We start from the raw sequence: 21,595 nt of genomic DNA, 5'->3' as shown, positions 1-21,595 counted from the left end.
TGAGTTGGATATCATTAGTCCTCAGTTGCGTGAAATGCCTTCATGGTATTTTAACATGGACTTTAAGAAAAGTGGTCTTCTATGCATACATTTTAGAAATGTGTATATGTTTTATGATTTAACAAATGTTAGAAAATGAAATAAACTGCAGAAATAAAAACACATTGTTTCCTGATATCAAAACGGGACTGACTTTTACAATTATGTGCTGTTCCAGTAATTCTGGCTGTGTCGCAATAATAATAATAATAATAATAATAATAATAATAATAATAATAATAATAATAATAATCCTAGATTTCATAATTACTCAATAAACTCTAAATTAAGTTTAAAATATAAACTTGAAAACAATTTGGATAGTAAACATTGTGTTAACCTGATTTGCCGCCTATTCTATCTTTATTCATAACAAGGTGTTTCTTAAAGCACTCGTTGAAATGTCTAAAATATAGCATGGTCTAAATTCTCAGAGCTATTTTCCGATTCAGCATTAGCACCCTTCAGAAAGCAAAAACACAGCCAATACATTTACAAACCAGAAATAAACAGCTAAGACACTTAATCCAGAGGCTTGAGTGAAGTATCGAGCTGTTTTTTTTTATTTGTTTTATTTGTTTATTTGTTTTAAATGGTGTTTTTCTTTTCCATTCAGAAAAAAAACAGTGCTAATGATGATTCGGAGTAAATGGCTTTGATCGATTTCGCAATGTTTGCCATAGTAGTTGTTCAAAGGGAAAAAAATATTAGTTATGCCTGTTTGCCTAATTTCAACAGTAGAAGCATGTTGACTGTAGAATATTTAAATTGTTGCTTGGGGACATGTAAACGTGTTTCCTTCATCACAGACAAACCCCCTTATTATGGTGGGCAGACATCTTAAAGAATCTGATCTCAAAAAGTTGTTTTAAGACCCATAATTTCCAACTTGCTTTTTTTGTGTGTGTTAAGGAGGCAGACTGTTAATTAGTAATCTCCCCATCTCCAAGTCGCTCCCTGATAGAACACAAGAAACTTCTACAGAAATGACAATGTTAATTACCAATCATAAACAATACTAGCTACTAAATGAGTACTGCTAAATATGAAGCATACCTGGTAGTTAGGAGTCTGCGTAATGTTGCCTTTATGAGGACAACAAAGTGAACACGACTGCCTCTGAATGTCATTTGTTACCGTTATTATAATAATTAGATGGACTGTTGATGTACCCTGCGAGGGTTTAATAATTTATAATGAAATAATCTTCTTCCAGATTGTAATATGTTTAACCTGTGTTGTTAAAGAGGAGTTGAAAAGTGTTACAGTCTGGGGCTTCTCTGGTGTAGTTTTGTAGGTTATAAGCCGTGTTGGATTTCAGTGTCCTAGCAGTCAGGAAATTCAGCTCATTTTTCTTTGCCGTATCAGAAACCATTTGTTTTGCTAGAGAGCTGCTGTCCGTTCCTACCCAGCCCTGTTCTTTGGAGGGGTACTAAAGGACCCATTAACAGATACTTAATCCTCAACAATTCATTGGTTTCAGCCATTTAGTATTCCATTCGGAGGAGTCTTCTGTCTCGGTTAGAAACACAGCAGTAATTCCAACCACAGTGATCATTAGGGTTGAGTTTTTATTTATTTATTAATTCAGTTGGAAATAAAGGTCTTCAGATTTAGTGGTGAATTAGACGGTTTCTCTTTCTCTGGCGACTTCTTTCAAGGTCATTAGATAACTTTAATAACTCATTAGCATGAAACTGAAGAAAACAAACAGTGAAAGGATATGGAGAATATAGTCCCTGAAATATCTATTAATCTTACATAGTTTTGTCACTCATCTGTGTTTATGTTGCTGATATCTGCAAAGCCAGTTTTGTAATGATTCTGGCACTGCTTGATCTGGTGTTTTCTCCATGGGAGTATAAGAAACGAACACGCAGGTCAGGGTCTGTTCCATTGAACCATCATTCTGCAGGTCCACGGACACATGGACACAGCTTACAGGTACATCAGTTGTATGTATTTTCTAAATTAGTTGCTGTGATGCTCAGCCACTGAGGACAATACATCAAAACAATCAAAACAAGTCCTCATGGGTAAGCAGCTTGTTATATGATCACCATTATGTTTACTCAAGGCTGCAGAATCCTTTTTAACTACAATATACTTCGGAAGCAATCGTCTCATAAGGATGCCTAGTTTATTAAAACACATTTTCACTAACAGAGAACACAAAAAGCACCTGTACAATGCAGTCGCGTGGCTTTCTTTTTCCAGCTATGTCAACACACATAGATTGCACGACTTGCTTTTTTTCTACTGGGAGTTGCTGCGGACCAGGGATTATACTGTACTTGCTGTGTATGTGCCTAATCACACAAGATGTGATGAAATTCAAATTAAAAAACAGCTTTATTGGTTGTAAACGTCATTGCACTTCATGCAGTATCATATTACATGCAGCTTGCCCCGAAATGATTCTTATAAGAGGATTGCTTGATTTTCTTACAAACAGAGTATTTTAGCATGATTAGTATAGGAATGATTTTGTCCCAGTGGTCTTGATCACAATATGCAGTTAATTCTTATATCAATTCTTATAAATAGAGTGCACTGTATGTATTTTTTAAAGTAGCTTATCCCTTTTAAAAGTAAGTTTCAATGAAGGTGGAAAAGCCATCAGTTGAGACAGAGTGCTGACAATAGACAGTCAGTTTGGAGAAACAGCTTTTTTACTGAGGTTTCACAAGGAGCGGTTTAAAAGTGACAGGGTCATTCTAGAGAATATATTTCCTTACAGGTTTCTGCCCCTAAACTCCTTATTTTGATGAGATAATCTTTAAAGAATGGCTACGCAATCAAAGAAGAATGTGAGTTGGCTCAAAATAAATGTTACATTGGTACAACCACCCCATTTGTGGTACAAACTTTGCACTGGAGTAAAAGCTTAGTTAATCTTCTTGTTTCCCCAAGTCTTCCCAGCAAATTGAGTGCATGTTAGTGTAACAGCCAGTGTTCTGTGATACACTGCCGTTACAGATTCTGTTCTCTGAAGTTAAAAGCTATAAAACCATGGACGCAGAGAAAGCTGGCTCTTTTGCGCTGTGGTTTAGATGCCTGCTTGCTCGTGGGGTCACCGGTTCACACCCAACCTCCACCCTGTTACATTAGCATCACTCATTTCCCAAGTCACTGTCACTGGGGTAGATTAAGGGGTTAGTAAGCTAGTAGGTACCTACTGGCCCATTCACATGGGCTGATTTTTGCCTGATAATGTCCCATTCAATTGACTGATCTCAATCAGATCATCTGCTCTTGCAGGCAGGCAGTGCCAATGTGACCTACTTAGAAAGAGCAGCTATCCATCTGCTGGGCTCAATCTGACCTCGACATCTCTGCTTCAAGATGATGAGATGAGCACTATTTGTTACCACTCAGCCCACTAATCCCACATTAGTCATGAAGGTTTCTCTGTGAGGGTGTGTCCTCTCATTGTGCCTGCAAGAGCAGAGGAATATAGAGATATGAAATAACTAGAGTCAGGAAGAGGGTTTTTTGTTGTTTTGACAATTCTCCAGATTACCTACCAGACACAAAAGGATGTCAATGACAAAGATGACCTTGAGAACTGAGATCAAAGGAGCTGCCACCTGCATTAGAGATTCAAATTAAATAATGCCCTTTTCCCTGTGGCTGTTACTCCACTTTAAATCTCTGCCTTCTTACTATAAACCAGTCTTGTCAGATGAGACCTTTTCCTTTGGTATTCTTTGTGAAAGCAGAATCGCTTTCCATTATGTTTAATCTACTTCATACCAGATCAGAATTAATTGTAGGCAATGGGATCAACATCAGTCTTCAGAGGAACTTCGTGCTCTTTGGTGTAGCCACTGAGAAGATTGTCTTTCTTAGTTTCTACAAATAGCTTGGGTTTCTTGGTGCTCAAAGCCATTACCATATTAACTATGAAGAATCAATTCAGGCTGAATCAATGCCAGATTTTTGCAGTATCCATCTGGGTATTGTTTAATTTCATTTGAACTTCATCAGTTCAGTTAGTCTGATTGATGGCATTGCCGCATGCAAAACACATTTTGCGAAACAAAAATATAAATAAACCAATTATTATGTTGCATATTGAGAACAATTGTGGAAAGATAATTTTGGAATACAAAAAAGAAAACCAGAAAACCCTAAAAAATAAAAAAATAAAAAACCCATTTGTTCTGTGGGATAACATCATCCTTTTTTGTATTGGAGTTCGTTTCTAGTTTAGATCAGTGTTTTTATACCTTTCATTGTTCCTGCAATTTCTGCCCGAGGCCATTTTGTTTTCTTCTCCTATCAAATTGGTCCAACAATCCCAGTTTCCTGACATTATAAATTATTAGCTCCCATTACAAGTGGTTCACAATGACACCATGGGCTAAAGGTATTTCTGCTTTTCACCAGTTAAATTGAATCTCTAGTTAGATGTAGGAGGTTTTATTAATAAGACTTTTACTACAGGTTAATTCCACTTGGAGGCGAGTTCATTCACATGATTATTTCATTTTTATTATGCTAATAACCTAATGGTAGAAGTTAACCTCTTAATGTCAGATGTAAAAGCTGGGAGCTTTTTTTAATTGCACTTTGTATTTGTGTTAGTTCTACCACATAACCTCTGACTGTTTCAGTTTTTTCACTTTCTTGTTTTAAATAAGACATTCTTTATTATCTTTGTTAAACAGACCTTGTCTTTGCTTTAGTGGTGTTGAAACTGGTACAGTACATATGTAAGATCTGCATTCTTGACTCATAAAAACACCTCAAAAGCTACTGAACAACCTGCAGGTTTTAGACTGACTATTTTTAATGCTACCTAGTAATAATCAGTGTGTTTATGTGCACACAACCAGTAATTATCTGAAATGTGTTTGTGAAAATGATTTTAAACAGTTCTCTGATGTCCCCTCCTGCAATATTCACATGCCTGCAAACAATTTTGATCTACAGTGTATGCACAATGAACAAATCATTACTGTATCTAATGTGAAATGTTATACAACAGGTACAAGTTGTTGCATAAAGGCAATACAGATGTTACTTATTAAGACATTTTGGAACAAGGGATGTGTGTCATGGATGTTGAAGGCAGGGTAATAATCAGATTACTATTGTAAACCCTTAATCCTCCTCCTAGTCACATTCTTGAATCAATCGGGTTATATGCAAGAAGCAAAGGTGCAAAGATCCTTACTGCTTCTGAGAGGTTCATTCCCACTGATGCATGCACATTACCTGCCAGATATGTGGAGCTCCCATAACCTTTTGGGGTCTCAGATCTCTTAATGTGGCAATATTCTGTAAATACAGTCAAAGGGCCTATTTTTTTGTGAAGCAGAAAGGGAAATAAACAGCTCTAAAAATATATTTCTTATGGCAGGTGTGACAGGCTGGAGTTGCGGTGATGTCAGGACAGAAGCAGGAATAAAAATTCTGACACCAGTACTGCAGTGAAAAGACGATTTGTGCGCCGTTTATTTAAATACAACAAAAATAAATAAAAGGTTTTAACAAAAATAAACACTTGCTCACAGAGCAAAATAAAAGAGATGAACACAAATCATGACGACAAAAATAATAACAAAAAGGTACCGATCAAGCTGGTCATAGACTTCGCTGACTTTAGTAAATTTTGTTTCTCACTTTCGCTCTCAATACTCCTCGCAATCCTCCCGGGTGCAGCGAGCTGCAGGTTTTTATATGCTCAGCCGGGGGATTAACCAGCTACCAATTAGCTGATTATTCCCCGGCTGCATTCTGCACAAGTTTTTGAATTATTGGCAGAGACGAGTTTGCCAAACCTTGCCTCTGCCAGAATGTACACACATGCATGCGCACACACACACACACACGCCATCTTTTTAAATAACAAAACAAATATACAAAATCATAATAATACAAAAATGAAACGGTGCAAACAATAATACACAAGGTGGAGGGGGGAACCCTGTTCTAAAAATAAACAGTACGAGTAAAAAATAAACACATTTAAATGGGCAGGGCTTTGCCCTGCCACCTTTTCTATGTGCAGGGCTCCTGGCCCTGTTACAGCAGCTAAAAGAGATTCTGAAAAAAATAAAATGTCTTGAACTTGTTAGATGCATCTCTAACCAATTATAATTGTTTAACAAGTTGGGTACAATAATAAGCTTTCAGGTCCTTTACTTCTATCTTTAAACACATACAACGAGTGCTTGGAAATGGCCTGCCCTTATTTTCAACATGAAGACTTGAAAATCGCTCACAACAGCGGGGGAATCTACAGAAAAGCAATCTGTGTATTTTGCAGTAACATGTAGGTTTTATAAATCCCTAAAGTTGTGCTCTTTTAGCTTCAAGCCATTGTCAGCAATTCAGTATTACTCTGTCTCTACTGGGCCTCCGTGCCCTTTAGTTTTGTGATTTTACAAACTCAAGTCAGATTTAAAAAATAATAATAATACGGTATCCCAGTTTTTTAAAAATATATTTCTTACAAACCTGGTATTTTCATTACTGTACTGAACTCTATTCTAATGAGAACAAGAGAGTCAACAGGCTTCCTAGCATTTTGTATATGGGGGCCACTGCTGTGTAATCCATTTAAGCATATTACTAACAGGCAATACACTTGTATTCACTGCAGCCTCCCTTTGTCAGATCACCAACAGCTTCTGAACCCAGTGATTAGTTGTCCTGATGGCTTCAGTATCCAATCTAACACATACTCCCTCATTCATCAAGTTTAAGTGTTCTATGTTTGTTTCTTTCTTTTTTAGGCAACATTTTGTGCAAATTGTTATGTCAAGCTGTTGATCTTTCAGAAATAATTCCGTCTTTGCATTTGAGGCTGTTGAAATGCTTTTCCCATTACAGATTCTCTCTCTCTCTCTCTCTCTCTCTCTCTCTCTCTCTCTCTCTCTCTCTCTCTCAAAAATAATATTACTATTTTGTGCCATTTATTTAAAAGGGGGTTATGCTGTTGTTTATGTCTTTATTGCTGTGTTGTCCTTATTTTATCCAATTTCCAACAGTATGTTTTTTGGGTTATTTTTAAACATGTACTTTACACAATAGTAGCCTATGCTATTACCCATGATAATGCGCGCAATAACAATGATAAATAATTGTTGTCTGATTTGGTAATTAGTGTGTCATGGACTTGGTTAATGTTTACAATATGAAATACAACATGCTGCGTGTCTCAATCACAGGGCATTTTACAACAACAACAATCTTTATTTTTATATAGCGCCTTTCATAGTGGACCACCATCACAAAGCGCTTTACAAGATACAAGACTAGTCTGTGAACTATGCATCAGCTGCAGAGTCATTTACAACAACGTCTCACCCGAAAGACAGAGCACAAGGAGGTTAAGTGACTTGCTCAGGGTCACACAATGAGTCAGTGGCTTTAAATGGTTCTATTGGTACGGAACTGGAAGTGGTAGTATGTAGAAGAACATTTAATTAGTTTATGTAACAGCAAAATGCTATTTAAATCAACTCCACACAAAAATCATTCAGCTGTTAAAAAAAAGTGTTCCTGGCAATGCAAGTATGTAAATTGCTTTCTCAATTCTCAGAGGAAATGTGAAAGTGATTTAAAAAGATCCTCTGCTTATGTCTCAGCAGCAAACATACACAGTAATGTTTGGAGAGATCATTAGCAGCTATTAAGTGCCTGAATATATATTCATCCTTTGTGAATCACATAAATAGAAATCACAAGAAATTATAAAATATTTGTAAATTGGTACCACAATCTGTTAAGTGCAATAGCACATGTTTTGTTTTGTTGAGAAGGAATGTAAATTAAGTGCTTAAACTTTGCTATTCATAGTTCCCAGGAATTAAACCTAATAATTAAGAATGGCACTCCTATTTACATTTACAATAGAAAATAATTTTATAGATAAAGTAACAACAAAATTCCATTTATTTTCATTTAAGTTTAATGGGCTAAAAAGTCTAGCAGTGATATGGTACCGGTAGTATAAAATGCCATTTAAAATATATACAGTATTAAACAGTCATGACTATTAAGTATGCAACCTTTACTACAAAGGTCAAAATGCTCAAGGGAAAAATTGAGAAATGTATTTTTTGTTTGTGGCAATGAAACTTAAGGAAGTAAAATGTCAGTTGTCAATATAGTTTATACAGGTAGGGTAAACAATCATGCCAGGTTGCAGAGAGCCACTAAACTAGATTGAGTGATCCAGTAATTTAGTATAACAGCCTGCCTGAAAAGTTCTTAGGCCATAGTGTTGAGCACATTACTTTTTTCTAAGATCAATATAGACATGATTATGCCTTTATCTTCCATGCTGACAATGTTGTGATTGTGATTAATACATTAACAACATGGATGTAAATCTCCCATGATGCAAGTACATGAGTTACTCATGTAATAGAAGTGCAGGTACACTGTTTTGTGGACACTGTGTAATTAATGTACCTGGATTATGAAGCCTATCCCTTGTTTCTCCATTTACTGTTGTTTGTAGCCTAAAAGTTTCCTAGTCTTTTTTGTTTGGTTTTGTTTTTTAGATCATAAAACAACAACTTTACTAATGATAACTTCAGCCTTGCACCCTGGCTGCCCTATAATCAATCAATATGGATATTAATTAACTCAGTTTGAGCACAGAATATACTGTTGAAACATAAATGCACAAGCTGTGTGTAGTTTTCAAAATCATTTCTATATATTGAGAGAACAACATGAGCTGTTCAACTAGTCAGATGTCCAGACCCTAGTTGACATTTGGAGTGTCATTAATTTAAAAAGCTGTTGGTCATTCTAAGATGGCTGCCAAAATAGTTTGAGTCAGTTATCAAAATCCTGCATTAATGATGTTTCAACAAGAAGTCAAAAACCATTGCACACTCTCAGTCCTGCTGCAGAAACAGGCAATGAAAATAGGCATTGGATAACATCCTGAACTCCCCAGCAGTGGAGACAACATGGTGTTACCCCTGCTTTTATTAAGTGTACCCCCTAAGAACAATTCACAATTGACATTGGCATGATTACTGCAGTGCTGGATTGTTTTCTTAAAACAAAATAACATTGTGTCAATTTGTCATAGAAAAATTGTTATTTTCCCATTTAAATTGAGAACTGAGCCTTATATTAAAGTGATCATTTCAAATAGGGACCAGATCAGAAAAAAAAGAACATGTTGATTAAGATGGCAAAGCACAGTGATTGTTTTCAGAGCATTCTATAAAAATGATTGTGGGCATAGAGAACCATTAAATGTAACATCAAGACAATCTGGAGAAAGACAGAGAGACAGAGAGAGAGAGAGAGAGAGAGAGAGAGAGAGAGAGAGAGAGAGAGAGAGAGAGAGAGAGAGAGAGAGAATCAATTTGGCTTAACAAAACAACTTTCAGCAAATGTCAGAGCCATCCACCTGCAGCTACCAAAGCATATATTCTACAGGTGTGATTGTAATATATGAGCCACAGGAGGAATGCTAACACAGTGGTATATGTTTGTATTTGGACACACCAATGGTATCACCATGGAATGAGCAAATACTCTTTGGCATTTCCTTGAGGTACCAACAGTACTATTTAAAGCAGTTGTAGATTAAGCTTATCGGGAGAACTCCTTGAACCCATGTCTGTGTTATTGTAAGCCATTGTGTAAGTGCAAACAAAAAAAAAAACAGTACTTGCTACTGTATTCTTGGATAGATTTGATCCCAGAAATCAGATAGAAAAGACCTAATCATGCTTAAACACACAACAATATTGCAGACATATCGTATGACCAAAGTGGCCTGTGGTGTCTGGCATTTCTGCCCGGATACTACCAGCAGACAGCCTTGAAACCCAGTCGTTCAAAATGCTTACTGTTCCTCTCGTCAGACTCTCAATAAAAAATGCTCTGGAGTTTTTTTTAGTCAACTGCATCTCCTGTTCCAAGCAATTTCACCTGAAATTGAATAACTGTAGAACCTATTTTTATATCTTGACAGCAAAAAATAAGGTATGACTATATTACAGCCCTGCAGTCTGCTTGCAAAGTATAAAAATATTTTATAGTTCATTGAATTTTGGTCCACATTGCCATGTAATGGGATTTATCAACTTTGCAGAAGTGGAGAAAAACGATGTGGCTGTAAAACTGATTAGCTGACTGTGTACAGTTCTTACCCTTCGCTTCGTGTCTTATGTTGTGATTCACTATGCAACAGCTGCGTGCGTAGGTCTGGTGCATTCTACCCAGTCTGGAAGGTGGGAAAGGGAGCTGCACCAGCCCCTAGATGGAGACGCCATTGCAGTTATCAGAGAGGGGGACAGAGGCAGCAAAATAGGCAGACAAAGCGTAAATGCCCAGTCCGTTTTCAATTCATTTTGGGTCGGTCATTTTTGTGTCAATGCAAAGTGTTCATTGACTGGTTTTGGTGGATAGAATACATTTGGACCAATAGTGACTTTGCTTAGCGTTTGCCGTCCTCAGCAAGTCAAAATGAACAAGCCGGCAAATGCTTGGACTGATTTTAAATTTGACTCACAAGTGATGTGGTGACGTTCCAGCAGGCATCCACTGTGTATTAATGCCCGTTTGAGCTATATCAATAAATATTCTTGTATCAGTGTTTCTTTTCTAGGGTACCCAGAAAGGCTTGTTTTACTGCTAAAGCCTCGAGGACTGTCACTAATCATACCTTAGCGTATTGCTGTCCTTTTTGTTTGAGGGCTGATTAAGTTTAAAAAAAAACACTGATTTTCTGAGGTATAGATTCAATTGTACCTTATGAGTGCATTTAGACATCTCTGCACACAAATAGCAAAAAAGTAGTCACCTTTGAAAATGGACCCCATTATATGTAATTGATAGTCAGTTCATATCCAGTTTTCATTTACTGCAGTTACAGTCATTATGCATTTGGCCTTATGGAACCTGCTGGTCTAAATGCTTAAAATAACTGCCATAAATAAACAGCCTGACATTTTTAAATATTTGCAAGCATGTCGGTAGCTTTATTTATTTATTTTTTAAAACAATTCCTGCTCTCTCCTAATCCATTCAAAGATGGTTAATCTAGATTGTGCTTCTCTGTGCTGTATCATTTTGCTTCTGGTTTTTACATAATGTGAGAGAAAGGAAAAAAAATCTGCTGAATCCATGAGAATTAAGGTTCATTTGTGACAATTAAAACACAGCTGGTTATTCTGCCACTGTCAGCTGGGATGAATAGTTCTTTAATGTCTCTACACATGGGTTGCTTTGATGATAAAGCAGGTCTGTACATCAGTGCAGTTCTTCTTGTTGTTACTTTCTCTGCTGCCCTTGTAGCACAACGAGCTGGCAAACCACCTTATACCTCTCCTTATCTTTCTTGTGGGGTTTGTTGCAGACCAATATCAGATAATACAAACATATGTATATATTTATATATTGGGGGGGGGGGGGGGGGGGGGTCGGAAGATAGGTATCACTCAAAACCATAACAATAGCACAAGAATGCTATTGAGATGTTTGAGATTGAAATTGAAAAAAAAGCTTTTCAACAGCAAGTTTAGTGGCATTTTTATGAAATATTTGTTTAACAATTAGTCATTCTCACAGTTTCTGTGACTCCATGAGTAAGGAAAGATTACATAAGGAACATGTTTCAAGCTACAGTGAAAACCCATCAGATTTGCTTCTTTGTTCCAACTCGAGTCAACTCGATTCACGCAGTACACACACACACAAACACACACACACACACACACACACACACACACACACACACACACATATATATATATATATATATATATATATATATATATATATATATATATATATATATATATATATTTATTACATCTGACAAAGAAAAAGAACTTAATGACAAAGTAAAATTAATATAAGGTCAGTTAAACAAAAAACATATAAAAAGTATTAAACGAAGGGGACATTACAAAAAAACTAACTGGTAAAGTGATTCATAATTCATCTCAGTCCAGTCAGGTCTAAGTCTAGATTTTAGAACAATAAGTCGTGAAGAACCAAGGAGTGAAGTCGGAACAGAGAATCCGGGCCCCCGCCCGAATTGGGAGCCAACTGGAGTAAGTTAAAATCATGGAAAGGGGGGGGGGGGGGGCGACAACTCAAGCATGTGCCCGGGTTCTGTGGTCCACGAAAACGTGGCAATAGTAAATGAAGACGGATCTTCATTATTTTGTTGTTATTGTTTTTTCATGTTGTTTTGATTGATTTGACATTTAAAACACTGCTGTAGGTTGTCAGGTTTGGATATATCAAATAAAGCAGAAAATTGAGTATCTGACACTTGTTTAACTTGGCAACTTTTGTAGATATCATATAGTTATATGGCTCATTTATTCTAATTTGGCTGTTGCTGTACATGTAAAATGTTTTGGTCAGATTTAAGTTAGAATTTTAATAGTTTCACTAGTTTTAAAATAGAAAAAAAAAACAATGTTTATACCAATCTACAGTTAGATCAAAAGGGAAACTCCATCTGCACATGTCTACTACCTACTGAGCCTAATGAAGCAGGCAGTGTGCTGGTGACATGCCCTATAATGATACACACAGCAAGACAAAGAGAAAAAGACTCAAGCTCACACAAGCTACTGCGTCCCTGCCCTCCTGAAGCAGGGTCTTTAAGTCAAAGACTATAGGCCCTTCCGAGTAATTATGCAACATGAATGGAAAGTGGGAGGTTTAGCAGTGGAGTTGGAGCGATGTCTTCTGGATTTACAATGCAGTTATTGACTAGTTTCAGGAAACCTTGTAGCACATAGCACCAATATAATTAGTAGCTGCTATGAATGTATGCATCACAATGCTGCGCAAACCTTTGTGTGGTTGAAAGTGCAATTGGATTGCGATATACAGAGTGTGGTGTTTATTTGGGTTGACATTACTTCTACCTGTATAGCCCTGCATCTTGCATAGGGTCAGATTTAGATTTGTATGCTTTAGTGTAGGTATCTTTTACTCATCCAAAAACAGTGACATATAACCGAAAAAGACACTTAGATTTTCAATTATAGCAATATTGATGAGCAGACAAATGTATCTCAAAATTGTGTTCCATGGATCTGCTGAATCTGACTCTGGTGGTCAGCTATGTATAAAATGCTACTTAATAAGCCACAGACTTATTAAGTACATCTTGATTGATAGTTTTCACTTTAAGATTTTTAATATTTAATATTATCTGGGCTTGGAAAGTTGGCGTACAACTCCCATTATAAAATGAAACATGCCGGGTTGATTTATCGGTTTCTCTGTTGTACATCATTTACCACTGTAATTATGTTCTTAATGTTTTTTTTTTTGTTGTGTAAAATTGTACACTTAATTACCAACATCGTATTCATTCTCAAATCCTGTTGAGCTGTGCTGATGTTTAAAGAATTTTCTTTCAGCAACCAACAGTGCAGCAATATGGTTATTTATCCATTATTAATCCATGGAAAGTAGTCATTAGTGTTTTTACAGCTCTTGACTTTCACATTCAGTTATACGTATAGGGTAGACACCATTATATTGTGAAATTGCAAAATGGAAATGTGTACTCAGAAAACCTCTATTGCTCAATTGTATATACAAAAAGGATTTAAAAGTGTATTTTCAGTACTATGTCTTTCTACTGAGAGTTTTAAGTTATGGATTATACATTATATATAAAAACAGTAACAGCAAAGGCTTTGAAATCAATTCCCTTACCTTAGTAGAAGGAGCGACATTAACACTGGTACCCCTTTTTCTCATCTTGAAATCTCGTGGTTCTTGGCACATTGTTTGACAGGTATGCATTTTATCAGGAGAACACACTAGAACAAAAAGGTTGTGATCATGTCCTGTGCTGTAAGCCACTCGGCTTTACTGCAGTTAGAACGTGTTACAATAAGCAGTGGATAGCGATTCAGTATGAGAAAGCAAAAACTTTGTCATAACTGAGAATGACAAAATCAAACCCAAACCAAATGGTCATCAGTAGTGATAATGTTGCCAAGGAGTAAAAAGACATCTTGTATGCAGCATTCACTTGTTAAGATCATACAGTAATAGGCGTATTGTAACCCATGTTTAATGTCCAGATGCATATTGCTTAATGTAGGTACATTAAAATAAAATAATGTATTAAGCAGTTCAACATGTTTTAAGCTTCTTTAGTCTAAGGTGATGATGAAAGGATTATTATAACGCAGTCACGTGTATGGCTGTCTTTTTACCGTTCATTGTGTTTAAGTGTATGTCTGCTACTGCATTCTTGCATGACAGTTTTAAATTACCATCTCTCATATCCCATTGTGTCAGATGGGGAGGGGGCTTCAAATGACTGTTTGAAAGACTTTTGAATGGTGTTATATATGATATGTACTGCAGTTATAGTTTACTAAATGACTTTCTAATCAAGAGGGCTGAACACAACATTAACTGACTAATTCCTAATCTGGGTTCCCTCGTCCTTGACAGAGGCAGTCCTATGTGCTGACATTAATTATCCTCATACATGATCTTTCGGCGTTTGAAATACATTTATTACACTTGCACCATGTGTTTATGTCTGAAAGATTGGTTAATGAAGTATCTACACATCCGCCTACTCAAGAAACAGATCTTGACTACAGCTGCAGGCAGTGTAGCAGAAGAGGGCACACTTTGTCTGTTGGTATGGCCCTCACTTTTAAAAAGCTGTTGGTAAGATGAGTGCATGTATTGTAGCTGACTATGCAAGATGTAGTTAACAATGTCATTGATGATTAGTTTGTGGTGGTTTCACAGTTTCTGATTCAGTGTCTATGCAGATTGAAGCGAGTACAATATGAAAGTCTCCCTTGCACTTCTCAGATCACTGCTAAGGAAGGCTGATAGACAAATCCATGCAAAATAATACTTTACATGGAGCAATGTGAGCTTTCCATGTACAAGAACAAGTAAAAGAAAGGAGCCTGTCTTTCAACAGAATAATACCATTAAGAGAGGCAGGTAAGTCTTCATGGAACATGAAACACTTGGACCTAATTCTTCGAAACCTCCTCATTATAATAAATGTAAATTGTACTCATTGTTCTATATAATGTAGTCATTGTTCTATATTTAGCTGGTGCATATGTGTTATTTATCTGATGCTCTATCATATCCCGGATACACTGGTCCAGACTATTCCATGCCATAGGAGGCGCTGTAGCTAAATGGTGATCGGACAACACAGGACCTTCTCCAAGGCCCTTGATAAATAAGTGTAAGACTAGATCGTAAATTGTATATTTACCTGTAACACTGAGCCCAGGTAACCAGGCAAGAAGCCCATTACAGTTCTATACACAAAGGTACCCATTGCAATTGCCTTCTACAATTCAGAGATATTCCAATTTAAAGAATGGGTTTGAGGGTGGCATTCTAATACAGATCTGGCTGCTTTGTTCATTAGATGATCAAATTTCTTTCATTTCTCAGCAAAGGCATGTAAAAATAAAGTATCTCCATCAAATAAGGAAAAAATACAGCTCTTAATAACTGTGTGTCAGTCGTTCTACAGTAAAAAAGCTCCAGACTTAATAACAGGGGGGAGGGTTAACTTCTTTTTTGTGTGCTCCAACAGAAAAGGTTATGGATAAGACACATCTATTTTTACACTTCCTCATGATGAGTCATAGAGTCATTTCACAATGTGAAATCTAACTTTTTTGTTAATAAAGTACCATTCCCTTAAGGAATCTGAACTTTAAAGACTTATTAACTTTTTTTCTCCCTTTCCACAGTCAATTATGAGGCTCACATACAGATAGAAAGACAGCTTCCTCCTTTATACAGTGTGATACATCCGTGTATGCAGCGCTCCAGATAAGGGTTTGGGTCATTGAATAATTTACACTCCAATTTAGACACGATGTCAGTAAAATGTAACATTACTTTGTGGAAAAGCTTATGAATAAGCTACAGTATTAATCCTTCACTTTGCGTAAAGCACTAAAATGATATTGCAAGTTTCACTATCAATCAAGTTTCATTGATTGAACAAATAGGGAAAGAACAGTTGAGAACAAAGAGGGTGAGGGTCCCATAATACCAGTACTTTTCCGGGAGCCATGAACCCTTTCAAACAGGCATATATACTGTGCTTCAGAAAATCCTAAAATATAGTCCATCAACTTACATTTTCTGGTTAGAAATCACTCTATCTGTAGACACTGCCTTCCAGTCCCAACACCTTTAATTCTATAAAATAGAAATGTAAATAGGGGTACTTTTAGGAATCAGATAAACATTAACAGAAACAAAGTTTGGAATAATGAACCACTGACCACTAATGATTCAATTTGCCAAGCCAGTTTTGATTACTTATTGATCTGACCTAGTTTCTAATTAAAATCCTCATGTTGCAGGAATACTTTTGTTTTGTATTATTGATTGATTGCGTGTTTAAAAAAAAAAAAAAAAAAAAAAAATGTAGATGATATTATCCCTGTGCTGTTTGTATTATTTTTGTTTACCCCATAAAATTACCAGTCAATGGTAACCTATTTAGTTTGTAAAAATGTTTTGTGAACTTGGTAACACTAAAAAAGAAATTGAAATGAGACATTTTAACAATGATAAAGCAGGAATCTGATTTTTAGCAGAGCTCTTTGATTAACGTTAGGTTTCATGTTAATAGACAAATTGCTGGTGGTTTGTGGTAAATATACTGTAGGCCTTTCTTTAAAAGTCTCCAAGCATGTTAAAATGTAAACTGTTCCCTCAGAGTGACTAGCCCAAAGCCAGTAGAAGTTATACAGTGTGCTCTCGCTCTTCAAGTTGGCATTGATTTTATGTTTAGTTTTGTCTTGAAGGAGACACAGAGCTTTGCCAGAACAGTGTGTGGAAGCACCAAAAGCAGCTGTGTGCTGCTGTTCATTAAAGGGTCCTCATTGCTGTGTTAACTTGTGATTTGTTTTTAGCCCTGGTCTTTAGCATAAGCCCTTGCTGTTGCCTTAAATTTAAAAATGTTAAACTAAAACTTCAATTCCATGACAAATGTTTCCACTAGAGTTTTTTTTTTTCGATGTCTGCCTTTAAATTAAGACTTCAAAAAACCGTAATGAAAAATAAATGCATAATCTCTCAATCTGTAAAACCGCAACCATGAAATGTAGCATTGTTTCTGTGAGTAGTTCCTTTGTTTTGTGAAATTGACTTTTGAAATGATTCACCCAGTGAATCAAAATATGCATCTGAATCCTTGCCCTAGCCTAATTTCTCAAACGGGCAATGCAGATGTTAGCAGGTAGTTTGAAGGGAGGACACGTGGGGCTCAAGGGATGTGGGGGCAAAGCACCTCTGCCCTGATAGCAGACAGCCAGGGAGACAATTTCTGAGCATTGAGACACTGCAGCAATCATTAGAGACGAACCTGTCACAGCTGAGATGCAAGTTTGAATGTTCTGTATACATGGGGCCAGCTTCACGAAGCATGCACTCCTGTGTAACATTGCAAACTGTAACAAACCTTTAAAATACATGACATCATATTATACACTTTGTTCCTTGCTTGTTCTTTAATATATACAAAGTTAGTTGTGATGTACACTTTTTCTGAACCTTTCTGACGGAAAAAAGTTTCTGCAGATCTCCCAGAAAATGGCATATATAGTGAAATGATTATATTTGTATTATTTTCATTCCAGGTGAGTTTTAGTCACTTTGGAATCTTATATTGTCTATCAAACTGTGACAAAATAAACTTGCACTATATCATAGATAAAGAAATCTCTTAACTGTGACATCTATTAACTGTGACAGTACACACCCTAAGGCTTGTATGCCACAAAGGTAGAATGAAGGAATCAGCCATAACCTTTTGTTTTCATTTTTAGACTAATAAGGTATATGTTGTGAGATACTGCAGTCTTGAGAAACTGTACATACATCTTTTTTAAATCATCCTTTTTTGTCCTTTAAAATGCTTAGATATTCTTTTTTTAATAGGCAGTAGTACAATTTACTAAGCTTTTACCACATAAAACCATATGGATTAAAAAATATTAACGATTTATTTTAATCTATGTGTGTATTAGGGTCATGTCCTAGACAAAGTAATTCTCCTGTGTTACCCTTATTGATTCCTTTAGCTTAGCTTATTTTCTGGGTGTTCTGTTCCTCTCCATCTGCCACCCTGGTTTCTGCTCGCTGTGTGCATGTAATACAGTCAAACATTTTACAGACACCAGCTTTTCTTGACGGCATTATTGGATTTAAAGGCAGGTGTGCCCTCATGTGGACTGAGAGAGCTATAGTTTCATATTTTGCTTAAATTCGTACTGAAACCACTGCCCAGCAGCATGCAAAACAATTGAATATCTATTAGATACTCTATGCAAGCCAAAGCAAAAATAAGACACAATGCACCAGGGAGTTTTAAAACACGGTATTCTATGTAACATGGTGCATTTTGATTGATTATTTACATGTATTCACATTTTGTGTTTCAGGAACTTCTATTACATCACAATGTTGAGAGACCCGGTGTCACGTTTCCTGAGCGAATGGAAACATGTCCAGAGAGGGGCAACGTGGAAGACATCCCTGCACGTGTGCGACGGCAGATCCCCCACACACGATGAGCTGCCCACCTGTTACCTAGGTGACGACTGGTCAGGGGTGAGCCTGCAGGAGTTCATGGATTGCGTCTACAACCTGGCCAACAACCGGCAGGTGCGCATGCTAGCTGACCTCAGCCTGGTGGGCTGCTACAACCTCTCGTCCATGAACGAGAGTGAGCGGAACGAGATCCTGCTCCGCAGCGCCAAAGACAACCTCAAGAACATGGCCTTCTTCGGGCTGACGGAGTACCAGCACAAGACTCAGTACCTCTTCGAGAGGACCTTCAACCTGAAGTTCATCTCACCCTTCACGCAGCTGAACAGCACGCGGGCCGCCAACGTGGACATCGCGCTGCCGACGCGGCGGCGCATCGAGGAGCTCAACTTCCTGGACATGCAGCTCTACGAGTACGCCAAGGACCTGTTCCTGCAGCGCTTTCAGTTCACCCGGCAGAGAGAGCGTCAGCTGGAGAGGCAGAGGAGAAGGGAGGAGCGCCAGCTGCTCCGCGCACAGAAAGCGCACCGCTACAGGCAGCAGGCTGACGACAGTGTCACCACAGAGGACTACACGGGTCAAGTGGCGAGATGGTGACAGCTTTTGTCTCAAAATGGTCTTTAAAATATAACTGAAGAATTAACCACATTTGTTTTCAGCTCTTAAGTGTGACATTTTATCGATTGTCATCATTCACATGAAACTGTCGAGGCTGTGGTTAACACAGCTACCCTGCCTTTTGAGCACCCTTTTGTGTCTTAACTTTAAAAATAGATGTATAGTATACTTTTGTGACCTTTCCCCTGCTTACTACTGTAGCTAGTCATTATTATGTAGATTGTGAACACTGTGTATAGACAGGAAATTAAGCTTAAGGTGACATTCACAAAAAGAAGAGTTTCAAGCCAATGGCTGGTGATAGCTATTGCTCACCTTGTGAAAAATGATTTGGTTTTTACAGTATGCTATTAGTGTGATTTTATTTTTATTTGTATGCAATATGTAAGTGACTTAACAAACTTGGCCATAAGTGTGTGTGATAAGTAATATAAGATACAGTAGCATTATAAAGAAATCTTACCAGAAGCTTCTTTTTTTTCAGTTTGATTCTCTGACATGCATCTTTACGGATGAATAAGGTGTCACATTTAGAGTTCATTGTCTGTTCCAGAGCACGCTTCTTCTTTTTTTTTTTTTTCCAGTAACCCAAGATTAATGGACATCATACTGATCTGAAGCAGGTTTCTGGCACTTTCTCACACCACAGCAACCTGATCTTTCAATTGATGAGTTGATTTATAACTGGCATCTAGTCTTGTTAGAAGGGCTGCTAGCTGCTCAGACCTGTTGTTTTTCCATAGCCAGTAGGTCTGAACTTTTATGTTTAGTTAATTAATTGTTAAGGACATTTTTATATTCCTTGTAAAAATTAAATCCCTTGGAAAAAATGTGGAGTATTATTACAAGGATTCCAGTTTTATTTAATTTCTTTAAATAAAAAATAATAATAATAATTTAGAGTAATTACAACACTGTTATGGTTAAAGTTAATCAATTTCCTCATAAAAAAAGTACTTGCTATTCTCTAAAGTATACTACCATTGTACTGTGTGTGTGTGTGTGTGTGTGTGTGTGTGTGTATATATGTATATATAGTTTAATAAAAAAGCATACATTTTACAATAGAATACCATAAAAATAAGATTTGGAAAGTTTAGCAAATCAATTCTTAATAATAAGAGTTAAATGCTGTTTACCACGCTGCTGCAGCAGCAATACTAACACTGAACTTGTCAGAGAACAGAGACACAAATAGAGGGGAAACAGGGGGTAGCCCACTTCAAGACCTGACCTACCCAAGAGTGGTGAGCACACAAAACATAAAAAAAAAACACATCAATGGTGAAACAACACAAAGGACAAGCAAATATAGATATAATTGTGCAACCGGGCAGCACATTTAACACACAATAACACAAATAACACTGCTATTTGCAATCTGCCGGCAATGGATTCTGGGATTCCATTTTTAACATAATTAGATGTAATATCTATGGTATTTAATCATAAACTACACATGATTTTTTAAAATAAATTTGGTCTGTTAAAACAACAAAAAATTTTTTTTAAAGGAAACGTTCTGTAAAAATATACATATTTACTTGTTTTTACTTTGAAGGTAATTTGCTCTTAAACTTAAGGTAAAATGTCATTTTATATGAGAAGCCATTTTACCTTTACTATTTACCATATTTTTACAGACTTTACAGACTTTTTTTTACAGTGTATAGCATTTTCTGAAGGATTACCCTTTACAGTTGTCCTGCTAATCACAGAATAATGCCTCATCAGACCTGAGGGGATTGTCTATTCATTTTAACGTTTATATGAGGACCCATTCTCTGAATATGTCAATGAAGATTACGCAAGGCAGTTATAGGATTGGCCAGACAAGCAAATAAGGCTTAGTATTTGTATTCCTGCATGCGAAACATTGATGACGTTATGAGATCTCTGGAACATAATAGAACTCAATCAGTTTCAAAATGAAGCATTTCAAAATCGGGGAAATGTTACACCAAACTAAGAATAACATGCTGTAGCTGTCTCCTAAAATATGTTAACCAAGTCTGTCAAGAACATATATAGATGAACAATGCGCCTGAGGGTTAGAACTTGCTGAAATAGGTTGGCATGCTTTACTGCACTCTTTGGTTTGCTGCATTCTAGTTATCAACCTGCATTTATTGTTTTGGTTACAGTTGAGGACTACACTGAAAAGATAAATGAGATGTAGTGAGCTGTCTCCACAGTGGGCTCTGAATAAAGAAGGAGCTTGTTTATTGTTTAACAAACATAATCAAAGTCGTCCGTGCACACAAATGAAATAAACAGAATCCAATGGGGAACTGCTGGCCAAATTGTCTCGATATTATTCAGCGTAAAGGAGAACAGAATCAAACAGTTTGAATTAAAGCCCTTTCAGCTGATTAAAAGGACCGTTTACGGAAAAAGCATC

At 36.8% G+C, this 21,595-nt stretch overlaps 1 protein-coding gene across 1 annotated transcript in view; it reads left to right on the top strand.

Annotated features, from left to right (window-relative positions):
• The window catches only part of LOC121321302 (heparan-sulfate 6-O-sulfotransferase 3-B-like), a 92,146-nt gene extending 72,239 nt beyond the window's left edge, over positions 1-19,907 (top strand). The window contains exon 2 of the mRNA XM_041260201.1: positions 18,471-19,907. Coding sequence (XP_041116135.1) covers positions 18,471-19,173 — 703 coding nt within the window. The 3' untranslated portion in view covers positions 19,174-19,907. The remainder of the gene's footprint in view (positions 1-18,470) is intronic.
• The last annotated feature ends 1,688 nt before the right edge of the window (positions 19,908-21,595 follow it).

The sequence above is a fragment of the Polyodon spathula genome, chromosome 9 (genome assembly GCF_017654505.1).
Source record: "Polyodon spathula isolate WHYD16114869_AA chromosome 9, ASM1765450v1, whole genome shotgun sequence".
Lineage (NCBI taxonomy): Eukaryota > Metazoa > Chordata > Actinopteri > Acipenseriformes > Polyodontidae > Polyodon > Polyodon spathula.
Note: the sequence above shows the minus strand (reverse complement) of the source record. Positions and strands in the feature narration are given on the sequence as shown.